A 23,466-nucleotide genomic window follows, 5' to 3' on the forward strand; every position below is an offset into this window, starting at 1 on the left:
GCCGCCGCGCGCGCGCACTGAATGCTCGTGCAGGAAGCGGCGGTAACGGTCAGAGACGCGCGCCATTTCCCCTTACATCCCATCCCCCCCCCCAATCCCCCCAAAAATATCCCTTTACTCGGAGCGGAGCGCTGCTGCGGCCGCGGCCACCCCCCTCCTCCTCCCCTCCCCTCCCCATATTCTGTCCCTTCGCCGAGCGTGGCAGGTAAGCGCGAGGGGCATCTGCGCGCGCACCCGAGCCTAGGCTGGCGGAACCGGGCGAGCGGGAGGAGGGGGAGGGGAGGTGCACTGGGGAGGCTCCGCCGCGCGCCGCCCTTTTGCAGCAGCTGCTCCCGCGCGCGCCGCCCGGCTCGGGCCTGCTAGGCTGCCTCGCGCCACTCGGGGCAGTCCCGACAGGAAAGGGCCGCCTTCTCGGCCGCGGCCGAGGGCGCTCTCCGGTGGGAAGCGTTTCCTTTCGGCGCCCGAGATTGCCGCAGCGCCCCCACCCGCCTTCCTTCCTTCCTTCCGTCCTCCGCCGCCCCCCATTCGACGAGGGAGCGCGAGCGGTGGCTGCGGGGCCAGCAGCGCCTTGCGCGCGGGCCTTGCTGGGCTCCGCCTCTTCGGTGGCGGGCGGAATAGGACGGGGGAGCCGCGCGTGTGAGGCGAGGGTGCGCTCCACTCCGCTGCAGCCCCGTCTTAGCGGGGGCACAGGCATCGTCCCCGAACGGGCACTAGCACGCATGCACCGAGTATGCACCGTGCACGTCTGCTCCATGGTTACTCGCGCGCTGCTCGCTTGCTTGCCGGAGGAGGAGTTGTGTTCCAGTACGTGCACGCCGCGAATGCACGCTCTTGCTCGCCTATAGAGGAAAAAATCGCCATCGGTTCAGTACGAAACAAATAGGAATCGGGACTGACTCATAATGGTTGTCGCGGTGTTGATTTCCGAGTAAGAGTGTTTATTATGCTTTCGCCCTCTTTAATTCAAATCTGATTTAGGGCGCGCGGGTGGAGTGGGGGATTGTTTGAGGTTGTATTCACGAAACTAGTCTGTGGTGCTTATTGCGATGGTAGTAAACCATGCTCTTTAAATAAACATTGCTGCAGTTAGGGTTTATCTCAATTTTAGTTTCCTTTAAAAGCACAAAAAGTGTACGCCATCACATTTTATTAAAAAAGTTATGTGAGTAAATTTAAAGTGGTATCTTTGGTAACAAAAATACTTAGTACATCAAAAAGTAGTTTGTCCAAGGTCCCTAGAAGGTGATCTTAAACTCCTATATCCCTAGATATAGGAGTTTAAGATCACCTTCAGACGAAGCTACTGAACTGGATGCAAGCAGACAGTTATGGGATTGCTTTATTAGTCTTGCTTTAGTTTCATTAGAGTGAATATATTTGCTTACTCCGAGAAGGCTGAGTGGCTACTGAAGGGTGGGAGTAGGCATTTCAGTAAATAAAACTGAAATCTGTTTACGTGGGGAAAATCTTAATTGATTGCAACAGGATTCCCACATGCAGGGTTTTTTTGTATAAAAAATGTCATACTGTATTTCTTAAATCTAGCAAGCTTAACAGTAGTTACGCTCAGGTGGTTCCTTACCCAATATATTCAAGAAATTTGATGGGTGGGTTGCAGAGCCACCTGTACCAGTCCTGCCTCCTGCTCTGATTTGTCAGATGGATATGCCAAGCCATCTGCCCAAGAACCCTGTCTCATGTGGGCTGAACAGATAGAGGTGTTGTCTGAATTCCCTAAAATGTATATGAAAATGTAACACTCAGAAACTCGAGAGTTTCCAGTAACAGTTCAGTCATCAGGAGAACAAGAATGTTTTTGAAGGCATGCTGAATGTTAATAATGAAGGAAGCAGATACATCTCATCAGGGTGGACATTCCGTTAGTGGGGAGCAACCCATCCCCTGCTTATCCTCTCCTAGGGTTGTCTGTTAATAGTAATAATTAAAGGTGCTAGTACTAGCGCACAAAGCCTTAAATGGCTTTGGACCAAAGTATTTAAAGAAGCACCTCCTGCAATATCAACCATTGTGGGCTTGACAATGGCAGGTGGTGTCACCTTCTTGGCATGGCCCATGGCAAGACTTTTTTCACACACAAGTCTAAAATACTTGCTTTTGTGAAGCTAAACCAGGCTTCCTCAACCTCAGCCCTCCAGATGTTTTGAGACTACAGTTCCCATCATTCCTGACCACTATACTACCCTGAACATGCCTGATCCTGATAAGGATCATGGGAGTTGTAGGCCAAAAACATCTGAAGGGCTGAGGTTGTGGAAGCCTGAGCAAAACATCACCTGCATTTGGAAGGGAAATAAAAGCCAGCAAGCGTACAGGACATGTATTAGGCAAGACACACATCAGACACAACACCTTTGCTAATGACTGTGAGCAACCAGAGTCGGATACAAATGAATAACTTGCTTGGGTTTTGTGAAACAGAAAGTGGAACAAATGAAAATAAAAACCAGAAACCCGAGAGGCAACGATTTATGCTTTAAGAGATAAAAACATCTGTATATTTCCCTTCATTCCTTGGTCTTCTTACTGCTTAAAAATAAAGTCAAAGGATAAACAACAAAATCAAAATTCCATACAGTTGCTGCTGTACCAGATTTTACAGTGGAATATTTCATATACTTGCAAAAATAATTTGCTTACTAAAAGTTATCCATAGCTGGAACAATTTGAAACTCCCCCCCCCCCTTTGAATCATATGTACATGAGCCACATTCCTGTTCTCTACACACAAACACACACACACGTACACGTATGTGTGTGCAGTTCCTGCTCTTCCCCAAGTCTCCACCATACAAGTTACTAGTGTTTTTATAAATATCCTGCAGGCCTATAGGTGAGTAGTTGCTGATGTTCACGTTAAAGGCATAGAAGGGCCTAGTCTACAACTATACTACCCTGAACATGCCTGATCTCTGATATCAGAACCTCAGCAGGGAGAATGGCCTATCTTGGAAATTGTGGCCTAAATTGTAAGAGAGTAGGATTATATGGAACTATAGGATCTGTTGTGCATTTTGTCCTTGCAAGTATGCAAAGATTCTGCTTTCAGAAATAAGTTGTGTTAATTTTAATGTAGAAATACTATACTAGCAATAAAGACATGGAAGCCAGTGTGGTGTAAATTACAGAGTCAGATCTGGGTTCAAATCCCTACTCAGCAATGAAGCTCACCAGTCCTCTCAGCCTCCTCTAACTCATCATAAAAAGGACAACCTGGTAGACCATTCTGAACTCTTTAAAGGAAAAATGGGATAATAGAAAAATAATACTCTTTTAAAAGATACCTCATCGTTTTCTCTTTCAGGTTCAGGGTCCTCAGGATAAAGGTTAACCTACCGTCAACATTTTGTTCAGATATTAAGAAAAAAATCCTTCATTGTTCATGGTACAGTCTTAATATTTCTTTTTTGCATTTCCTTAATTTTCTGCTTCAGTAAATTATTTTAGTCATTAGGTAATTGCCTATACAGTCTTACCTTGGTTTTCGAACAACCTAGTTCTCGAACATTTTGGTTCCTGAACAATCGAAACCCGGAAGTGACTTTTCCGGTTTTCGAACGTTATTTTGGAAGCCGAATGTTTAACGGGGCGCCATTTGGCTGCAGGAGCTTCCTGCAGCCAATCAGAAGCACACTTTGGAAGTCGAACACTTTGGAAGTCGATTGGACTTCCAGAACGGATTCCGTTTGACTTCCAAGGTATGACTGTACAAATTTGCCAGTGAAATGATGGGGCATATTTGCGAAGAGGACCATTTGGGAAGAGGGCCATTTCCTCTTTCCCCCTCCTCTCCCTCACTTCATACCTTTTGTCTTCCTCTCCCGTTCTTAGCACTTTCTACTCCTCCTGCTTCAGCTCTTGCCCTTCAAACTCAGATTTGTTGTTGCTGCCTTCCGAACATAGTTGGAAGGAAGGATTTATATATTTGGCCGCACTGCTGAGCAATGTGTTGGGATGCAACCTTTCATTATCCCAGATGATGTTCAGTCTAGACCAGTGGACAACTTGCAGGCAAGCCGGAAATCCTAAAGTATTTATGACTGTGGTCCACAGTTCACTTGCCCACTTTCTTAGAGAAGAATGGCACTGTTGTTGTTGTTTTCCTGTGATGCTTACACAATAATAGGTAGATCAACTTTGTGTCTACAGTGGTACCTCAGGATAAGTACTTCATTCGTTCTGGAGGTCCGTTCTTAACCTGAAGCTGTTCTTAACCTGAAGCACCACTTTAGCTAATGGGGCCTCCTGCTGCTAGCATGCCGCTGGAGCACGATTTCTGTTCTTCTCCTGAAGCAAAGTTCTTAACCCGAGGTACTGTTTCTAGGTTAGCGGAGTCCGTAACCTGAAGCGTATGTAACCTGAAGCGTATGTAACCTGAGGTACCACTGTATTGAGATTTTTAAAGGTTATTAATTGCTTGAAATGTTGTTGAGCAAATCTGAGTTATAAAGTTCAGATCTAATACTACATTTCTCAAAATGTCTTTTGTTTTGTCAGAGTAGCTTACAAATAAATCTTTTCATAATTTTTCTACAGGAGTTTTTCCTCAGTATGTCTGAAACCATTAAATATAATGACGACGATCACAAAACTGTATTTCTGAAAACATTAAATGAGCAGCGATTGGAAGGAGAATTTTGTGACATCGCTATTGTTGTTGAAGACGTGAAATTCAGGGCCCACAGGTGTGTGCTTGCCGCTTGTAGTACCTATTTTAAAAAGCTTTTCAAAAAACTGGAAGTTGACAGCTCATCAGTAATAGAGATTGATTTCCTTCGGTCAGATATATTTGAGGAAGTGCTAAATTATATGTACACAGCCAAGATTTCAGTTAAAAAAGAAGACGTTAATTTAATGATGTCGTCTGGTCAGATTCTTGGGATTAGATTTTTGGACAAACTCTGTTCTCAGAAACGTGATGTTTCTAGTCCGGAAGACAATTCGCAATCAAAAAATAAGTACTGTCTTAAAATAAACAGATCAATGGGTGAATCTAATGATAACCAAGACGATGAGGTTGAAGAAATTGGAGATCATGATGATAGCCCATCAGATATGACAATGGAAGGAACCCCTCCCAGTCAAGAAGATGGCAAGTCACCAACTGCAACTTTGCGAGTTCAGGAAGCAATTCTGAAAGAGCTGGGCAGTGAAGAGGTTCGAAAGGTGAACTGCTACGGTCAGGAAGTAGAGTCCATAGACACTGCCGAAACAAAAGAGCTAGGATCTCAAACTCCTCAAGCTCTAGCATTTAACGATGGCATCAGTGAAGTCAAGGATGAACAGACGCCAGCATGGACAACAGCAGCTGGCGACATGAAATTTGAATATTTGCTTTATGGTCACAGAGAGCAGATTGCATGTCAGGCATGTGGCAAAACATTTTCAGATGAAGCACGATTGAGAAAACATGAAAAACTTCATACTGCGGATAGACCCTTTGTTTGTGAAATGTGCACTAAAGGCTTTACCACCCAAGCCCATTTGAAAGAGCATCTAAAGATCCACACAGGCTATAAGCCATATAGCTGTGAAGTATGTGGGAAGTCTTTCATTCGTGCTCCAGACCTAAAGAAGCACGAGAGGGTTCACAGTAACGAACGGCCGTTTGCCTGCCATATGTGCGACAAAGCTTTCAAGCACAAGTCTCACCTGAAAGACCACGAAAGAAGACACAGAGGGGAAAAGCCTTTTGTCTGTGGTTCTTGTACTAAAGCATTTGCCAAAGCATCTGATTTAAAGAGACATGAAAACAATATGCACAGCGAAAGGAAACAAGTAACCACAACCAGTGCTCTCCAAAGTGAAACAGAACAATTACAGGCAGCAGCTATGGCTGCGGAGGCAGAACAACAGCTGGAAACTATAGCTTGTAGTTAAAAGCAGAAGAATCCACAAGTTGAAAATGTTTGGTCTGATAACTCACCATTGGAAAAAGTATTTTTAAAGGGATTTTGAGAGTAGAAATATAGTTTGAAATTTGCAGCAAAGAACTACCCTATCAGTGACGTTAAACATGGGAGAAGGCTTTGATTTAGTCAACAGTCCAGGCATAAATAAAAAAAACAGAGTCAGACTCTAGCCAGTATTTACTCCTCTTAAAACTCTGGGTTTCATTGCATGTCTAGTAAACTCTACGCATGTGGAATGGAAGGCCTTACACTCCAATGCACAGGGAAATTACACTAAAATATTTCAATTTAAACTATTTATGTTCCATTGATTTCAGTTGCTTTGGCATCCCAATCATAAGTATGCTTCCTGTGATCAAGGGAATCTCTAAATACCTTAGAGATTGTCCATTCAGGATGGTGACAAGTGACAGGAAAAGCTGCTGAACCAAAACATGTGCCCATTAGGGATTCACTGGATTGCAGCTGTTAATGTGGAAGTAAGCCTCATGGATTTCAGTGGAAATTTGTTCCATGTAAGTATGTCACTCCAAGTCTTTTGGTTCCATCGGCCTGAAGATTGGGCTATTAATGAGTATTTGAACAGTTTAAATAAATAATGTCTGCTACAACAGTTTTTTTTACTTTGAAATTATGAATTACAATGAGTGCAAAAAATCATTTTAAAATAAGAAATGTATTGTTGTCCCCCTAACCAAAACTAATGAAGGTATGACTTTAGTCTTTATATAATAGCTCTTTGCAGTTGTCTGTTAATCCACTGTGATGGTCACTACAAGTTTTTAATGTAGCTGTGTGGGCATCTGAACACTGGGAATTATCTTGTTTCTTCAGCTGGTGAGTTGGTGTATCCCAAGGTCATTAGAACCACTCTCTGTCTTGCAGATGTTTTTCCTCCCTGGGCCGCCTTACCTATGTGCCTGCATTTTGCTTTGCTATTCCTGTCTTCAGCTCAAGACAAAAATAACAGTTGTCTTTGTCTTATTTTAGGAGGCTTTTAATTGTATTCTGATAGGGAGCCTAGCCCTAAGAAAATGGAAATGGCAGGGAACAGCTCTTGCACTGCTGCTTACAGTTGGAAAGGTGCAAATACCACTTGACAAACTCAGGTTCCTTAACCGGGGTTTTCTGGTCTCCATGGCCATTGTCCAAGAATGCACAGATCCATCATCCTGCTCTTCCATCAGCATAATTTATTCCAGTGCAGAGTTAAAAGGAGCCAAGGCATATTGTTACAGGAAAGAAAAGAAGTAGAGAAAAGCATCTCAAGGAAGGCAGTGTCGCTCTGCTACAGTCAGCTGTAGTAAATCCTTGCTTACTTTCAAGGTTCTTTTACTGTTCTTAAATGATTGATAATTAGGTATAGCTTGAATATCTGAAGCAAATAGTTCAGAACATCAGGCAATTGGGTTGAAGCTTACTATAGGATAGCTTTAAAGACTACAACCTGGTTTTCAGTAGACGATGCCTCTTCACGCGGGGTTGCAGTTCACAATGATGCTCTTCTATACAAATTGCTTCAGTGGAAAATTAGACACCAAGAAGAAAGATAGCCTAGTCTTCTCCAGAAGATTGTAGTTTTCCTTATGGGGAGCATTCGTTTGAGCTTGACCTGCAGTCTGTAGAGTGTATAGCCCAACACTTTGGTAAGAACTAGGCCTACTTGAGCAGCCTTTTCATGAAACCTGGAGGAACTGAGATGATGGGAATGTGATTAGGAAAGGATAGAGAAAATGGCAACACATATCAACATTCCTTAAGGCATTTAGAGTTACACAGCTGCATTTTGTTATGATTTCATAGCGTATTCCCTGCTCAGTAATGTAAGAATTCCACTAGTCTTGCAGTGCAATCCTATGTGTGTTTACTCCGAAATCCCACTGAATTCAGTGGAGATCACCCCCTAGCTAGTGTGTATAGATTTGTAGCCTTTGGCTGCATTACAGTTAGCTGTAATATTTAGTGTTTGAGATTTACATCCCAATCCTAAGCATTTCTGTTTGGAAAGCAATCTTAAGTTCAGCTAGGCTTAATGTTCAGTTAGGCTTATTTGCTATGAAGTGTGCTTCGGTTTGCAGCTTAGTGTCAGAGCTTAGGTTTCAGGGAATTGATAGGAAATGTATGATCTTGGGATCATTTTGAGTACAAGAAAATTTTAGGCTTGTGAAGTGATTGCAATACTTCCTTAGCCTGCCTGCCCTGAATTAATGAACCAGTTTTATTTGAAATACAAACTTACCATTCAGATATGCTTTAAGATGTCTCAGTGATTACAATTGCATTTGTAATGAACTGTAGGATGGGATTTCCATGCAGTAAGAGAAGGCTGAAGTCCGTTCAAGTCTTTAAAGAAATTTCCCCACACATTTTTAACATACTTCTATTATCAAGGTTGAATTTTAATTAACATTGGACAAAAAATGTTTATAACATTGGGTTAGAATTAGTTATTAGAATATGTATTTATAAATTATTGTGTGTCAAATCACCTATTGCATTTCTAAATAGTAATTAAGACTAACATTTTTAAGTATTAGAATAAAATTGCATCTAACTATTGATCTTTGTTACAATGTTGTGAATCATTCAATGAATAGACAAGTTTAAGTTAAATTTAAAATGCCAACCGTTTGAAAATTGTCTTGTAAATAAAACACAAATATTTTAGAATACATGGTGTAATGTGTCTATACATTTTACAGCATTCTTATTTTATTTTACTTTTTGATATATTGGTTTTAGAATGTCTGATATGCAACTTCAGTGAATTTATATAACCTAAAACCAGTTTGCTTATAAGATTCTTGGTTTATAAGTCAGACAGAGATGACTATAAAGATCCAATTTATGTGCTTAACAAGTAGTGAATGATGACTGGAGCACCTGCCTTAGTATTTGAAATGAGTTACAGATAGGTAGCCGTGTTGGTCTGCCATAGTCAAAACAAAATAAAAAAATTCCTTCCAGTAGCACCTTAAAGACCAACTAAGTTAGTTCTTGGTATGAGCTTTCGTGTGCATGCACACTTCTTCAGATACCTGAAGAATCTGAAGAAGTGTGCATGCACACGAAAGCTCATACCAAGAACTAACTTAGTTGGTCTTTAAGGTGCTACTGGAAGGAATTTTTTTATTTTATTTGAAATGAATTACTGTAGGTGACATAAACAGATTAACATGACTTTAGTACTGAAACTATCATGCATATTGTTAAGTAACACACTCACTAGACATGTACACGGCAACAATTTGCCAGCTATGCCTCATAATTATATAACAAAATCCAAATAAATAGCATAATATCTTACCATATAATAGAACTGTAAAGCTCTCTTCACACAGCAGTTGTCTGGCTGCCAATAGACATTCATGGCAACTCCAGTATGACACCAGCAGGCAGGCAAGCAGTGCAGGTTGCAGGCATCACAGGCGAGCCCTTTAAGAGGAGTGGGAGGTGCTTGGCAAACTTCTGAAACACCCTTAAACATCACTGGAGCAGTGTTGAACAACAGGGATTGCTTCAGAGAGCAGTCTGCTCAACCCTTCTCTTAAGGTCCCTCGCATGCTCCTAAAGGGGATGATGGGGTATTTTGGGGTGAGCTGTAAGGAGGAGTGGAGGTTTGAGCGAGCTGTGAGGGGATAGGCAAGGCAAGGGGATGGGTGAAATGTAAAATGTCTTTGGTTATGTGTAAAGGGAGGAAGGGTTGGCCAGGTGTGGGAGAAGGGGTGTTGATGGCTAGGCGGGTGTGCTGGTCCCAAGGGTTAACCGTGTGGCAAGGTCCAAGTCCAGTCCGAGGGTGCGGTATGGAGGTTGACCATCAAATCTGAAGCGGGGTCCAAGGCAAGGAGTCGGGTGAGGTCAGGAACTCCGGCAGGAGAGCAGAACAGGGTGCAGGCAGGAACAGGCTACCAACAATGTTGCTCCCGCAACCTGGGACTGGGGCTAGCTGGCTTTTATCTGCCCCGAAGCATAGAGCGGCCCCGGTCCACAGGTGACTCGCCTCTCCTGGCCTTGAGGCGAGCACTCCTCCTGTGGGAACTTGGTTCCCTCCACCTCTCTGCCCTGAGCCTCTGCAGCTCAGGAAGGGCGGGAGGGTTACCGGACCCAGAGGCAACCTCAGCTTCCCCTGACGGGGCTGAGAGTGGAGCACCTGCAGGCAATGGGTCCTCCATCACCTCAGGAGCCAGAGCAGACTCAGCTGGTGCCTGCACCTGAGGATCCAGCACAGGTGAGGACCCTTCAGGCTCCAGCCCCGGCTCAGCTGGTTCTGGAGGCAGGGACTCCTGTGCAGGCTGGGATTCCTCAGGTTCAGCCTCTGAGTCCAAATCCTAGGCCATCACACCGGGGTTGGCAAGCAGGTAGCAGCCCCTTGTATGCATGTATTTGTAGAAAGACTAAGAATGATATACATACAATCCAATGTGTACATTTCTGTTAAAAGCATGTCTCCTTTTAAACATGCTAATGCAAGCATGAGATCTACTAGTATTCATATTTATTTGTTCAAAACACCAGGAGACATTCTAGCTTCAGGATTTTGAGAATGTTTAGCCTCAATACGATAATGACTTATGTCACATTCCCACTGATACACTATAATTATTTGATTGCTTTCTCATGGACCATTCAATATTTGACCATGGCTATATTTCCACCACAGTAGCGATTTATAGGTTACTAAGATTTGTAGGTTGTTACACCCAGAAGCTTGTTGATTTCAGCATTAATGCAGATGCTTAAAAGGTGGCGACATTTCTAGAGGCTCATGTTCTGGAAAAAGAAATGAAAGATTTAAGGTGGAAAAGGCACAGTGGGGAAGAACAGAAGACAGGAAAACAATTATGTCCACATTTTGTGAAGCAGGCTGGCCCTTGGTTTTTTCTATCCATCCTTCTGGTGTTCAGAAACTGAGTAAGCATTTATTGACGAGGTAAGTGGTAAGAAAAAAAAAAACCTGACTGATGATAAAAGGAGCAGGATAAGTTTTTTAAAAAATAAAAAGTGGTAAAGTGGCACACTGCAACGCAGTAAATTCAATTCTTAGTATAGTTGAGTACATTTTGATTGGACTGGTCTTTGAGCAAGTGTTCTCATTTCTGTGATGTAAACACCATTCCTAACCCTGCCTTTTCCTTTCCTGAATAAAAATGTATGCTCTTAATGGCTCGAAATGTGATTTTAAAAGAAACAGACTGACTCTGAGGCTGCAGAAGTTAGTGTTAAGGTAACCAGCCTGAGATGGCATGGAAAAAACCAGATCATACACTTTCTGGAATTTTTGACCACATAAGCAAATTCAGTTGAAAGTCAAATGACAGTTGTGCCACTGTTGTGACCTCTTCGTTACCCACACATGCCTTGTTCATTATCTTTTGTACACTTTGGCAAGAGAAATACAAGTAAGCCATAACTGAGACATGCTCTCACACACAAAACCCTTCAAGGAGTACTTTGTTTAAAACATCAAGATCAACAACAAAATGCTTTGTAGACATCTGTGGCAGGAAGCCCAGTTGGGAGGTGGTTGGGAGTTTTGGGTGACAAAAGCGTTCTAAAGGAGAAGAAGAAGATTGCAGAGAAACAATGAAATATTTGTCTTCAAAATGGGAGCAGTAGTGCAGATCCCTGTGTCTGGATTAATTTTTTGAAGAATAGGAATTGAGGTAGATAGCGACAAAGAGATTAAATGTCGGAGGCAGTATGCCTCTGGATACCAATTGCTGAGATTCACAAGTAGGGACGGTGCTGCTTTGCAATGTTCTGTTTGTTCTCAGAAGCATCTGATTGGCCACTGAGAACATGATGATGAGCTAGATGGGCCTTTGACCTGAGCCAATAGGGCTCGTCTTACATTCTTAGACGTTTGTGCTATCATTTAGGGAGTCCAGGTGGCATTATTTTAATTTATTAGATTTTAATATCTTGAATGTAACCCTGAATCATTGGGATGGGACAAAATATGGTAGTTTCCTTGCTGGTCATTGGACCAGCTTCAATTATTTATTGCAGTCATTGGATGACATTGGATCTGTTTATATATATTTATAAAAGTATGCAACTTTGCCATAACCTAATGTTAGATGTCATTCATAACGGAGTCTATTTCAGTGAACATTGATCTGGTACCAGAAATCCTAGCGTGAACACAACTTAGAACACCTATTAGTTCTGAAAATAAATATCATTTCTATAAATAAACAGTATATTGAATCCCTTGGCCTTCTTATTCTGCGATTTTTGTCCTTCAGGAAACAGGCTGTGACTTTAACAAACAAATGAAGCCTTTCCTCTCAGAATATTTGGAACAACCCACATAAACTTTGTTTTATTTTTTGCATCACAGCAAATTGGGCATCATAATCAGAAATTATACAACAGGATATGCTTACCAAAAGCTGCATTTTGAGGGCCAAGAAGTGTTGAAGGAGTTGAAGGAGAACTCAGGGGCCCAATAGTTCAGACACAATGGTGAGCAGGTATGGCCCATTTTGGCACTTGAGGTGCACTCCCCAAAGCCCCCCCCCCCACCAGGGAAGAAAGGATGAGGGAAGATCTACACCAAGAACAGCCTGGGGTGGGGAGAGAAGGATTGACAGCAGGCTCTGCTGTCCTTGTGGATCCTACTGCCTCAGCCAGTCTCGCATGATCTTGCCTCATGGGTGGGTCGGCCTTAATGGTGAGAATGAAGTTAAAGATCATGATGAAGGTGAACAGTTAGACACCAAAACTAGAAGATACCAAACTGGTCTGTGGACCGCCAGTGCCACACGAACTTCATTTAGGCTGGAAAAGCAGAAAGAGCCTTGGCTTATATTTCTACTTGAATCCAAGGCTATGACTATGGGAGAAGCAGAACCTTCTTGGGGTGTTAATCCTGTGAACCCTTTCATCATAGGTTCAGGTTGTATATATGTGTAAATTAACCGCATATCATAAAGACACCACAGTCTCCGCTATGTAAGTGCCTTATCTTGAGTGAGTACCCAGAACTCCTGGAATGTTGCACTGCTTGAAGATTGGGGTGGCCTGCAACACTGTGTGTTAAGCAGAAATCGACCATGGCACTCGCTTGCTCGCTCTCCCTTTGGAGCCTGCAGCTTTTTCCTCTACATCACAACACAGCAAACTCTGCCGTCAAGACTCAGGCTTTGTCTAAGAGCTGGAGGATGCCCCCCACCCATATGTCATCTGGCACAGAGTCCCCTCTCCTTTGCTCTTTTAATGGCTCATCACCCAGGCAGAACCCAGGAGGCTAGCCTGGCTTGATTAGCTTTTATTGAATCCAGGAATTTAGAGGGGTCTGGCACCCCCAAGCCCATAACAGTATATTTGTTTTTCCTGTATGCCGAAAGTGGCATATGCAATAACCAGCTCAAGTGATGAGACATTTTCAGAAGTCACTCTTGCTTCTGTTAAGTCGTGATCATCTGGCAATACTAAGACTACACTGGGATAAAAAGATACCAGCGAAAATATTTTCTGCATCGTATTCCCACCCCCACCCCCCAGCTCCAGTGTCAAGCGGCTGTTTTCTGTTCTCTTGAAGCTGCCTACAGTGGACGGACCCAGGAAAGATCTACAGCTAATTACGATATTTTATTTTTTTGCGGTGGTGGACCTGCATGAGATGCTAAGCTGCAACGTCCCGAAAACTCCACAGAGCCTGCTTAACAAGGGGCTTTTAAGCTTACCCTTGCAAAATACCCCGTAAATGTCAGGCTTGCTGCATCCAGCGCTGAGGTTGACAAGAAGGGTTAATTAGGAGCAATTAGTTTATCCTCCTGCCGAGAGCCTCTGCGCTTCCCTTTCCCCCTCCCCTGCTGCTGCTGCTGCTGCTGCAGAGTCCAGCATTGCTGTGCGTACAGCAGACGAAGGAATGAGATATGAGCTGAGTCTCGGTCTCTCTTTCCCCCTCCCCTCTCCTCCTCTTCTTCCTCCTCCTTTCCAGAGCGGTGCATTGTGGAGGTAATCGCCGAGGAAGCACCGCGCCGTTGACTCCGCTGTCCTACTCTGGGAGCTGTCCAAGGTGCTACTTCTCCTGGGAGTCCTTGCGCAGCGCACGCTCTGGTGCTTCTCGCTCAACCGGCTCCCGCCTTTCCCCCCTTCTATCCACGTCCTCTCAGTATACTGTTCCCTTGGCAGGAAGAGACCATGGTGTTTGCTCCAGGTAACGTATTTACTTCATATCTCTCTCTCTCTCTCTCTCTCTCTCTCTCTCTCTCTCTCTCTCTCTCACACACACACACACACACACACACACACACACACTCCCTTAGATCGTTGCACGGTGGGCCTTTTCTGCTCTCCTTGAGAAGCAGGGGCGGAGCTCTTCCCCAAGCATACATACGTACATGCCTGTATGCGTGCCTGCACACATACACACGCGCGCACCTCCACCCAAATGCAGATCGGGACTGTTGATATGCTGTCCCGACAGGCATGCGGGCAGAAACGCCGCAGAGGACCATCCGGAGCTATTATGGAGTCAGTTTTGTTTGGGACCAGATGAAATAAAGTTCTTCTTCTTCATCCCAACAGCTCTGGGCCAAAGAAAACTGCGGGGAAGCATACGGGAGGGGTCTGAGTTAGTGGGAGGCTGATAAAATGGAACGACTGTTCTTCAGCAGGAAAACAGGGCTGTGCCTGTGTGTAAAAAAGTGTTTACTAGCGGTTTGTCCTTATAGGTGTCTTTCTCTCCCTCTCTCTGAATCATAAGGTCACATGGTGGTTAGACATAAGGAATTCTCTCCCTAGTTTGAAAGTTTCTCCAAATCATGTTTGTTTGTTTGTTTGTTTGTTTAGTTATTTAGAGAGAGGAGAAAAATTATCTGTAGCAAAAGCTGGTTCTAAATTCACCTTAAAAAATAATAATCCCCAAGCAGATCTTGTTATTTATTCTCATTTATTTATTTACTGCATTATTTCCCACTTCTGCACTTAGGCAGGAAGAAGCAAATGCACAAACATAGGATGGGGGACACCTGGCTTACTAGCAGTACATGTGAAAAGGATCATGGGGTCTTGGTGGACCACAAGCTTAACATGAGTCAACAGTGTGATACAGCATAAAAAAACCCCCAAATTCTATCCTAGGCTGCATCAACAGAAGTATAGTGTCCAGATCAAGGGAAGTGATCGTACCACTCTATTCTGCCTTAGTCAGACCACACTTGGAATACTGTGCCCAATTCTGGGCACCACAATTTAAGATGAATGTTGACAAGCTGGAACATGTGCAGAAGAGGACAACCAAGATGATCAAGAGTCTGGCAGCTAAGCCTCATGAGGAGCGTTTGAAGGAGCTGGGTATGTTTAGCCTGGAAAAGAGGAGATATGATAGCTTTGTTCAAATATTTTAAGGGCTGTCACATGGAGGAGGAAGCAGGCTTGTTTTTTCCTGCTCTGGAGGGTAGGACTCAACTCAATGGCTTCAAGTTGCAAGAAAGGAGATTCTGAATAAACATTCGGAAAAACTTTTTGACAGTAAGAGCTGTTTAGCAGTGCAACATACTCCCACGAAAGGTGGTGGACTCTCCTTGGAGATTTTCAAGCAGAGGTTGGATGGCCATCTGTCATGATGCTTTAGCTGATATTCCCGCATTGCAGGGGTTGGACTAGATGACCGTTGGGTTCCCTTCCAACTCTATGATTCTATGATTCATTCCAAGCAGCTCAAAGTAGCATTCTTGGGCTGCAGTCCTAACTCCATTTACTTGGGAGAAATCTCAGCTGAACTCTGCGGACTTACTTTTGAGTAGACATAATTAGGATTGCACTGTTAGGGAACCCCCCCCCCCCCATTTTCTCTTCACAGAAATGTTGTTGTTGTTTAGTCGTTTAGTCGTTTAGTCGTGTCCGACTCTTCATGACCCCATGGACCAGAGCACGCTAGGCACTTCCGTCTTCCACTGCCTCCCGCAGTTTGGTCAAACTCATGCTGGTAGCTTTGAGAACACTGTCCAACCATCTCGTCCTCTGTCTTCCCCTTCTCCTTGTGCCCTCAATCTTTCCCAACATCAGGGTCTTTTAATTACTGGTCCCAAGGTTCTCAAGGAGCTTCATGGCTGCATGGGGATTTGACTCAGCTCTTTCCCAGCCTGGTATTCTAACCACTACAGCTCACAGCTTGAAATCCTATACACACTCTTCTAGGTGTAAGTCTCATTAAACACAACGAGACTTACTTCTGAGTAGATATGCATAAAATTGTGCTGTTATGGTCCAGTCTGAATTCCTATGTTCTCTTCCCTCTGTCCACAATCCTCAAGTCACTAATTCTGGAGTTAAGCCCATTAGGGTGCGAAATCGATTTTGAAGAATGTAGTTTAAGGAACAATAAGATAATTGCAAACAGGATTATTAAAAGGTCTGTTTTAACCAAGAAACTCCTATGTTTTCAACAACGTGGTTACTCAGGTGTAAATGTGACTGAATTCAATGAGACTTACTCTCAAGTAAGTGTGTTTAGGATTGAAGATTTATTCTTGCTCTCTGGGTGAAGATTTCTTTGGCAGGAGAATCACTGTTCATTGAAATAAATTCTGATTTGTTTACTTGGATACTTAAGATTTTTATAAATTGCCCTTCCTTAAAAGGAGCTTTGGGTAATGTACGACAAACAAATAAACTTTATAACAAAATAGTAAAACATTAAAAATAAATATTAATAACTCATTAAAATTCATTAACATGTAGAGCAGATTTAGACCTATAAGCTTCAGCCAGGTAATATCTATTCTCTTTCGGAGCTGTGCGGCAATATCCAGATTAAGTAAAATGAACTTAAGTTCGAACTGAAATCAATGGGGCAAGTTAGTCTTGGTGTAAGTCACATTGATTTCTTGAAAACCACTGTGATATATGTTATATATTAACCAATTTCAGGTAAGTAATTAGCACTCATGCCCTACAAAGGTACAAGCTTACACAGTGTTTTGCATGAGAAATCATTTAGTGAAATAATTTATTATTAGTATAGATATAGATATATTTGATCCCTCAGCCCCAGTCATCTATGTATAAAATGACACGTTGTGCAAACAAAAACCAGTGCCACAACCAGAAGTCATTTTTTCAACTTTTTGGATTTTCCTCAGACATTTATTATTTTTTAAAAAGACTGCAGCCTAGGCCACAATTGCTGCATGTGCTACAAGAATTCAAAGAATGAGATCCATAAGGGAATTCTATTTAAATGAATGGGACTTACTTCCAAATAATGTATTGGGACTAAAGTGAAACACCAACAAAAAGAGATCAGTTTCTGACAAGTTAAAATGTGTTTGTTTTTTTAATTGCCCAGTGTGCTGATTATTTCCAAGACACATTGGTAGACATTTTTACCTGGGACAACTTTATTTAACCCAACTATCCTTTGCTGCCAGCAGCACCCTCCAGAGTCACTACACCTCTTCTAATTACCCTTTATCTAAGAGCACAGATGGTCCACATCATTATTCACAGCCTGTTTTTGAGGCAAACACATGAGGCTGGAGAACAGCAGCCAGAGATTATAATTACAATAAAGACAACAACACTATTTCCAGTGGCTGATAAGTTGATAATAAATGTGCCATTTGTGAGTATTGTGTTAGAAGGAACAGGCTCTCCACACTCACAGGCCAATGTTTGCTTAATGTAATGATTCTCTTTCAGCTTGCTCTTGCAGGAAGGATATTTAGTAATTCCCAAATGTTTGTTCCCTTTCATATGATGAGTGTCATTTTTAAATAGCCTTCTTTATTTGTTATATTATCTGTGAAGTTAGAAAGCAGACACTGCCACTTGCCAGGATGAGAAATCTCAAGAAATATGGGTACAATCTAGGAAATTTAAGAAAATTAAATTTCCAATTAAAATCAATGTAGGCTGGTCTATTACAACAAATGGAGCACGGCCTCGCCAACCTTGGCCCACCCTCAGGCAGCCTATAGCTATTTGCTGCCTTACTTATAACAACCAGTCCATTGGTTGGCCCTAGCTGTCAGCTTCCTCCTCCATAGTCTCAGTGTTGTCCTTGTAGAACTAGCGAGGAGGACCTGCTGTTGGCTCTGGCTCCACCTACTGTTGTCCTCCCTGGCTTCCACCATATGAGTCTCAGTGGACAGCAGCCACCACTAATTAAAATAATTGCAAAGGATTTGTGCTATGGGAGCTTGTTCATGAGTACAGATTGTGATGCACAGCCAAACAACTCTGAACTTGCTTTAGCAAGGGGGCAGATGTGTCACAGGCATGGCTATATAACAGACCACTCTCTTGGAGAAAGGAAACTTGTTTTGAAATATAGGGTGGCTCAGTTTTAGGTTGTATATATGTATCCATATATTATTATTATTATTATTATTATTATTATTATTATTATTATTATGATGATGATGATGATTTTATTTATATCCCGCACTCCCCAGCCAAAGCCGGGCTCAGAGAGGCTAACAACAGTAAAAGTAACACATAATATGAATTAAACTCATATTCTCTTCTTTCCTGGTCAGGAGATAAATGCGGAAATGAACAAGAAGAGGCAAAGCTGCAGAACGTGAGCAAGCAGATTGTCCACACAGTCATTCAGCAGGCTGTCCAGCAGCTCTCCCAGGAGAGCCAGCAAAAGGAGAAGGCGAGGCATGGCAGTGGGAGCCTGCAGCTGGAGATAGGGCAACTAACCAAGAAGCATGAGAAGAAGTAAAAGGCCCTGGTTTCTTCTCAGGGAATCTTCCAATCTGCAGCACTTCCACCTTCTCAGCATCAGCTGTGTCGCCAGTACCGCACTACGTCAGAAAAAGCAAATCCAAGTATAATCAGCACATAGCGATAGATGTATACCGTTGCAATAGTCCTCAGCTGAGAAATAGGGTTTTAAGTGCATTAGGTAGTGCCACTTGATATTTATGCAGTGCCTTGAACACACGTGACAAAATAATGCTGTGGCCATTGAAGTAGTCTTAAGCGCAAGTCCTTCCCAAAGGACACTCCCTGAAGGACTTCCTGTACTGTTGTGTGTGTCATCATCTCCAGATGGTTAGTAGATGTCCCTTGAAGTTCAGGGGTCCCAGGAAGTCTTTCTATTGACACACCTGTTCAAAGATGTGCTTTAAAACTCCTCGAAGCACAAACCTACACCACGTTTCGAGTGAATACTGTGACGTGCTAAATGACCAAATGAAATCTATGAATGAGTCTTTCAGAAGCATACTCTCTCCTTAATCCAACCCAGAGTTAAACAAGCTTGAAGCTGCTGATTTAGGTTCTTGTGCTTTTAAAAACTTTATTTTTAATTCAAAACTGAATCAGTATTCAAAGATGGGAAATGAATGGGACATTGGGCACAACCCAGAGAAAATGTGTATTATCCCACACACACTTACTTGGGAATAATTCCCTTTGACCTCAGTGGGACTTCTAAGAAAACGTGTATAGGATTGCAATGTTAGCCCCTTAAAATCCACGCACTTCAAACTCTTTATAAGTACGTTCAGTTTATTTCCATTGGAATTAAACACAACCAACTTTTTCTGGGTTTTGCTCCTTTGTTGCTTTTGTTTATTTTTATTTATTTATTTACAAACCTTCAGCATATTTCTTCGGAAGAGCAGAAGGCTGTCTTCAAGCAACTCCCAAGTGCCCATAGAACTTCATATATATCGTGTGTCCGGTGCCATGGGCAGAAGACCCTCCTTGGGTTCTGTGGAGAATCCCATCTTACAAGGAAATAGATAGCCAATTCATTGTGTTCCTTGCATATAGGGAAAGACAAAGAACTTCATTTCCTTCATACTGGGCTTTAATCCACAGGAGCCTTCCAGACTGGTATACTTGTCCTTATGCATAATTCTTGTTTAAAGGCAATCATATATTAAAACACAGTCTAATGTATCACCTGGGTCTGATTTAATGTTTCTGAATAAATATATATTAAGAAAAATCTGGAATTATCAAAATGTATTTAAAAATGCAGTTTATTTTATAAGCTTTGTTTGTTTTTTAATCACTAGGAAGCTAATAAATGCAAGATAAAATGGTTCACCATGTGCTTTTTATGCCTAACAGTGCAGCCCTACATGTCTACTCAGAAGTAAGTCCCACTAAATTCAGAAGAGCTTATTCCCAGACTCCTAGGTAAGTGGATTGAGGATTGCAGCCTAAATTTCACAAGTATTCACTTGGATTAAACATCTGCATTCCTCTGCCTTGCTCTTCCAGGTGTAGAACACACACTTATAGCTCCTACGTATAGAAGAACACATTACCTTTGATGTTATCCTAGTAATGAAACAAAGGCACCACATCAGGGATAATGTTTTCTTCTAAGAGCTACATAGCTGTATTAAGAACCTGATCTGCAGGTTCCCCACCTGGGAAAACAGCAATGAAGTGGGAGGAATTTTAATTGATGTAATATTTCTGTAGCCATCATGTATCTGGATTTACCTTGCACCAAGCTCATGTTTCAGACGGCTCTGCCTTTCTGCTGTGTCAGCCCAGAACAAGCTCTTATCAGGACTGCAGGGTGAGTCATTCTGGAGACTTGTGGAGAACTGATATAACTCTATAGCACAGTGCACATGCCATATGGTAATAAAGTGCTTGTTTCATGGTATTAGATAGTGACTCACAATAGCATTTGAGAAGAAACTAACCTCTCACAAAATTTGCTGTTGCATTCCGATTTTTGGTACTGGAAATATCGGGGTGTCTAAGCAGTGGTTGGATTCACATCAGTGGAAGGCTAACAAAGTAATCCTATGCATGTCTACTCAGAAGTAATTCATAATGATGTCAATGTGGCATACATGCAGGATTGCAGCTAAGACTGAGGCTGTGATCCTATATGCACTTACCTGGGAGCAAGTCCTATTAGACTCAATGAAACTTCTGCATAGGATTGTAATATTAGGAGAAACTAGATGTATTCACTAAATCCAGTAAAGAAGTTCTCATGGGGAATTGATATGATGTTGTTGTTTAGTCATTTAGTTGTGTTCGACTCTTTGTGATCCCATGGACCAGAGCACGCCAGGCACTCCTATCTTCCACTGCCTCCCGTAGTTAGGTCAAACTCATGCTGGTAGCGTCGGGAACACTATCCAACCATCTCGTCCTCTGTTGTCCCCTTCTCCTTGTGCCCTCCATCTTTCCCAACATCAGGGTCTTTTCCAGGGAGTCTTCTCATCTCATGAGGTAGCCAAAGTATTGGAGTCTCAGCTTCAGGATCTGTCCTTCCAGTGAGCACTCAGGGCTGATTTCCTTAAGAATGGAGAGGTTTGATATTCTTGCAGTCCATGGGACTCTCAAGAATCTCCTCCAGCACCATAATTCAAAAGCATCAATTCTTCGGCAATCAGCCTTTATGGTCCAGCTCTCACTTCCATACATTACTACTGGGAAAACCATAGCTTTAACTATACGGACCTTTGTTGACAAGGCGATGTCTCTGCTTTTTATGATATGATAGGTTATAATATTTTTGATATGATAGGTTAGAATATTTTTGATATGATAGGTTAGAATATTATTGCAATAATCTCAGATTCTTTTAAGGCTATCTACAAATATAAGATAAATAACATATATAAGGCAGTCAGAAATTACTTCAGAACAACACAGTTCATACATATGAGTATTGGAGCCAAATGAGGTGCATCTGTTTTCAACTTTAACAACTGTCCTAGCTGTCGATGTAAGCCCAAGCTCAGTTGCTTCAGAAACAACATTAACAGCTGTAAGTTTTATTTGATTAAGGATGCCTGTCCTGCCTTCAAGAAAAACATTTTCAGGACTACTTTATAAAACAAACTACAAAGCCAAATGCATGATAAAGCTGCAATGGAAGATAAAAGCAGTAGAGATGACTCAGATAGTTAAAAGGCCTGGAAAGGGTCTGGTTAGATGTGGCCTTGGCCTTCAACTGCACATTTTTGTTTGTATTTATAGGAAAAAGGAGGAGGAAGAAAAGAGGGAGTACAGTGGAAAGCACAAGAAAATGTGCTTTGAATGTGCTTTCAGGGTATAGTGTGTGTATGAGGTCCATCCTATTCCTGATCATGTGTATTCAGAGATCTCATCGATTCATCTGGGATTTGGAAGTTCAAATGTAGCTCTGACCTTCTGTAGCATCACATACACAGCTTGTACATGAGCAGCAGTATCAGTTTCAAGTCTAAATGTCTGTTGCACTCCATTAAGTCAATGCCGTGTGAAACGAAAATGGCCAGCGTGTCTCCTGCCACCATGACTAAGATCTGAGGGAGACTAAATAATGGGTTCAACCCAACTACTTAATTCTGTCATATTTTAGGAGCAAGTGATTACACGCTAAAGTGCTCATAATAGAAATGGAAAATGGCTCCACAGCATGGCTTTGCAAATGAGTCATCAATCAGATGTTTTACAGACATCTGAGGAAAGGGCAAGGCGTCACAATCTCCCATATATTCCACAAAGAGCAAAAGAAAGAAAAAAGGGTGCCTGCAAAAATAGCTGCTCGATCACCATGTCCTTAATTATTTAAATGTTCTTCAGAACATTGTACCTAGAAGGTTCTCAAGTTTCTGTGTGACTAGAAGCGTCTTATTCCAAGCAGGGATCTCTGTCCTGTGCTGCAATTGGTGAATGTCCCCTGACTCTCAGAGGTGCTGCACTATAGTTCCTGTTCACTGACAGTTTCCTGTATGGCTGTTCAGAGGGAGTTAATCCTACAGAATGTTTTCTAAGCCCAGTTCACTTCTTACATTTTCCCCACACAGAAAAATCACTTTCCAAGTAATCCCACCATTACTCAGTTTATGTCTGGTATCACAATATCTAATTAGCAGTGAGGTGGGGAACAACAAACTAACAACATCAACAATACTCTGCCCCAGCCACTCTGGACAGCTTTCAACACATATAAAAACATAATAAAACATCAGACATTAATAGTAACAATCTGATCCAATATAAAAGTCACAATAACTTTAAAACAAACAACTTCTATCAAATAAAGCAAAGTCAATAATCCATTACAATCTAATACTAAACAGTAAAAATTCCATCCCATGAATCTAATTAGGCTTGGTACAGGTCCCAGTTTTGTGAAAACGCTGCCCACCTGCCCACAACTGAGGTAATGTGATATCAGGTAAGAGGCAGGTGGAGATGTGACTGTCAGAGCACAAACAGATGCCTAAAAGTGCACTACCATTCGTGTTTTGGCAAGGAGGCTTGCTTTCACTGCCATTGAGCTGCCAATCAACTATTATCATCCTGCTACTCAGTTTCCCTGTGGGGAAACTTCGTAGGCAGCCAATCCAATCAGAAAAGTGGAGCTTGATGTAAGCACCTAGCAGATTATAGGTCCTTGGATCAAATTCTCTGGGATCGGCTACACGGCTGGGTAGGAACACAGCAGAACAGCAAACGCCTACAGAAAGTGAACGGGAACTCACTTCACGCTTTCTGGGACTGCTGCATTCCTAAGTACTAAGCAGCTGGAATGAGGTGAAATAATGACAGCAAATAGTAAAAAGGAACAAATCAGATGGTTTTCAGGGTGTATTTT

At 42.3% G+C, this 23,466-nt stretch overlaps 1 protein-coding gene across 2 annotated transcripts; it reads left to right on the top strand.

The window, feature by feature from the left end:
* The first annotated feature begins 17 nt into the window (after window positions 1–17).
* ZBTB14 (zinc finger and BTB domain containing 14) lies at window positions 18–8,602 on the top strand. 2 transcript variants are annotated; one of them, XM_079982969.1, is made up of 3 exons: window positions 18–205; window positions 3,323–3,403; window positions 4,555–8,602. In XM_079982969.1, the coding sequence occupies exons 2-3, from the start codon at window positions 3,401–3,403 to the stop codon at window positions 5,896–5,898; spliced, it is 1,347 nt and encodes a 448-aa protein (XP_079839095.1). In that variant the 5' UTR covers window positions 18–205; window positions 3,323–3,400; the 3' UTR covers window positions 5,899–8,602. The 2 variants fall into 2 exon arrangements, with proteins under 2 accessions (XP_079839095.1, XP_079839094.1); XM_079982968.1 differs by lacking the exon at window positions 18–205 and adding an exon at window positions 271–928.
* The last annotated feature ends 14,864 nt before the right edge of the window (window positions 8,603–23,466 follow it).

Source organism: Podarcis cretensis, assembly GCF_951804945.1.
Source record: "Podarcis cretensis genome assembly, chromosome: 7".
Lineage (NCBI taxonomy): Eukaryota > Metazoa > Chordata > Lepidosauria > Squamata > Lacertidae > Podarcis > Podarcis cretensis.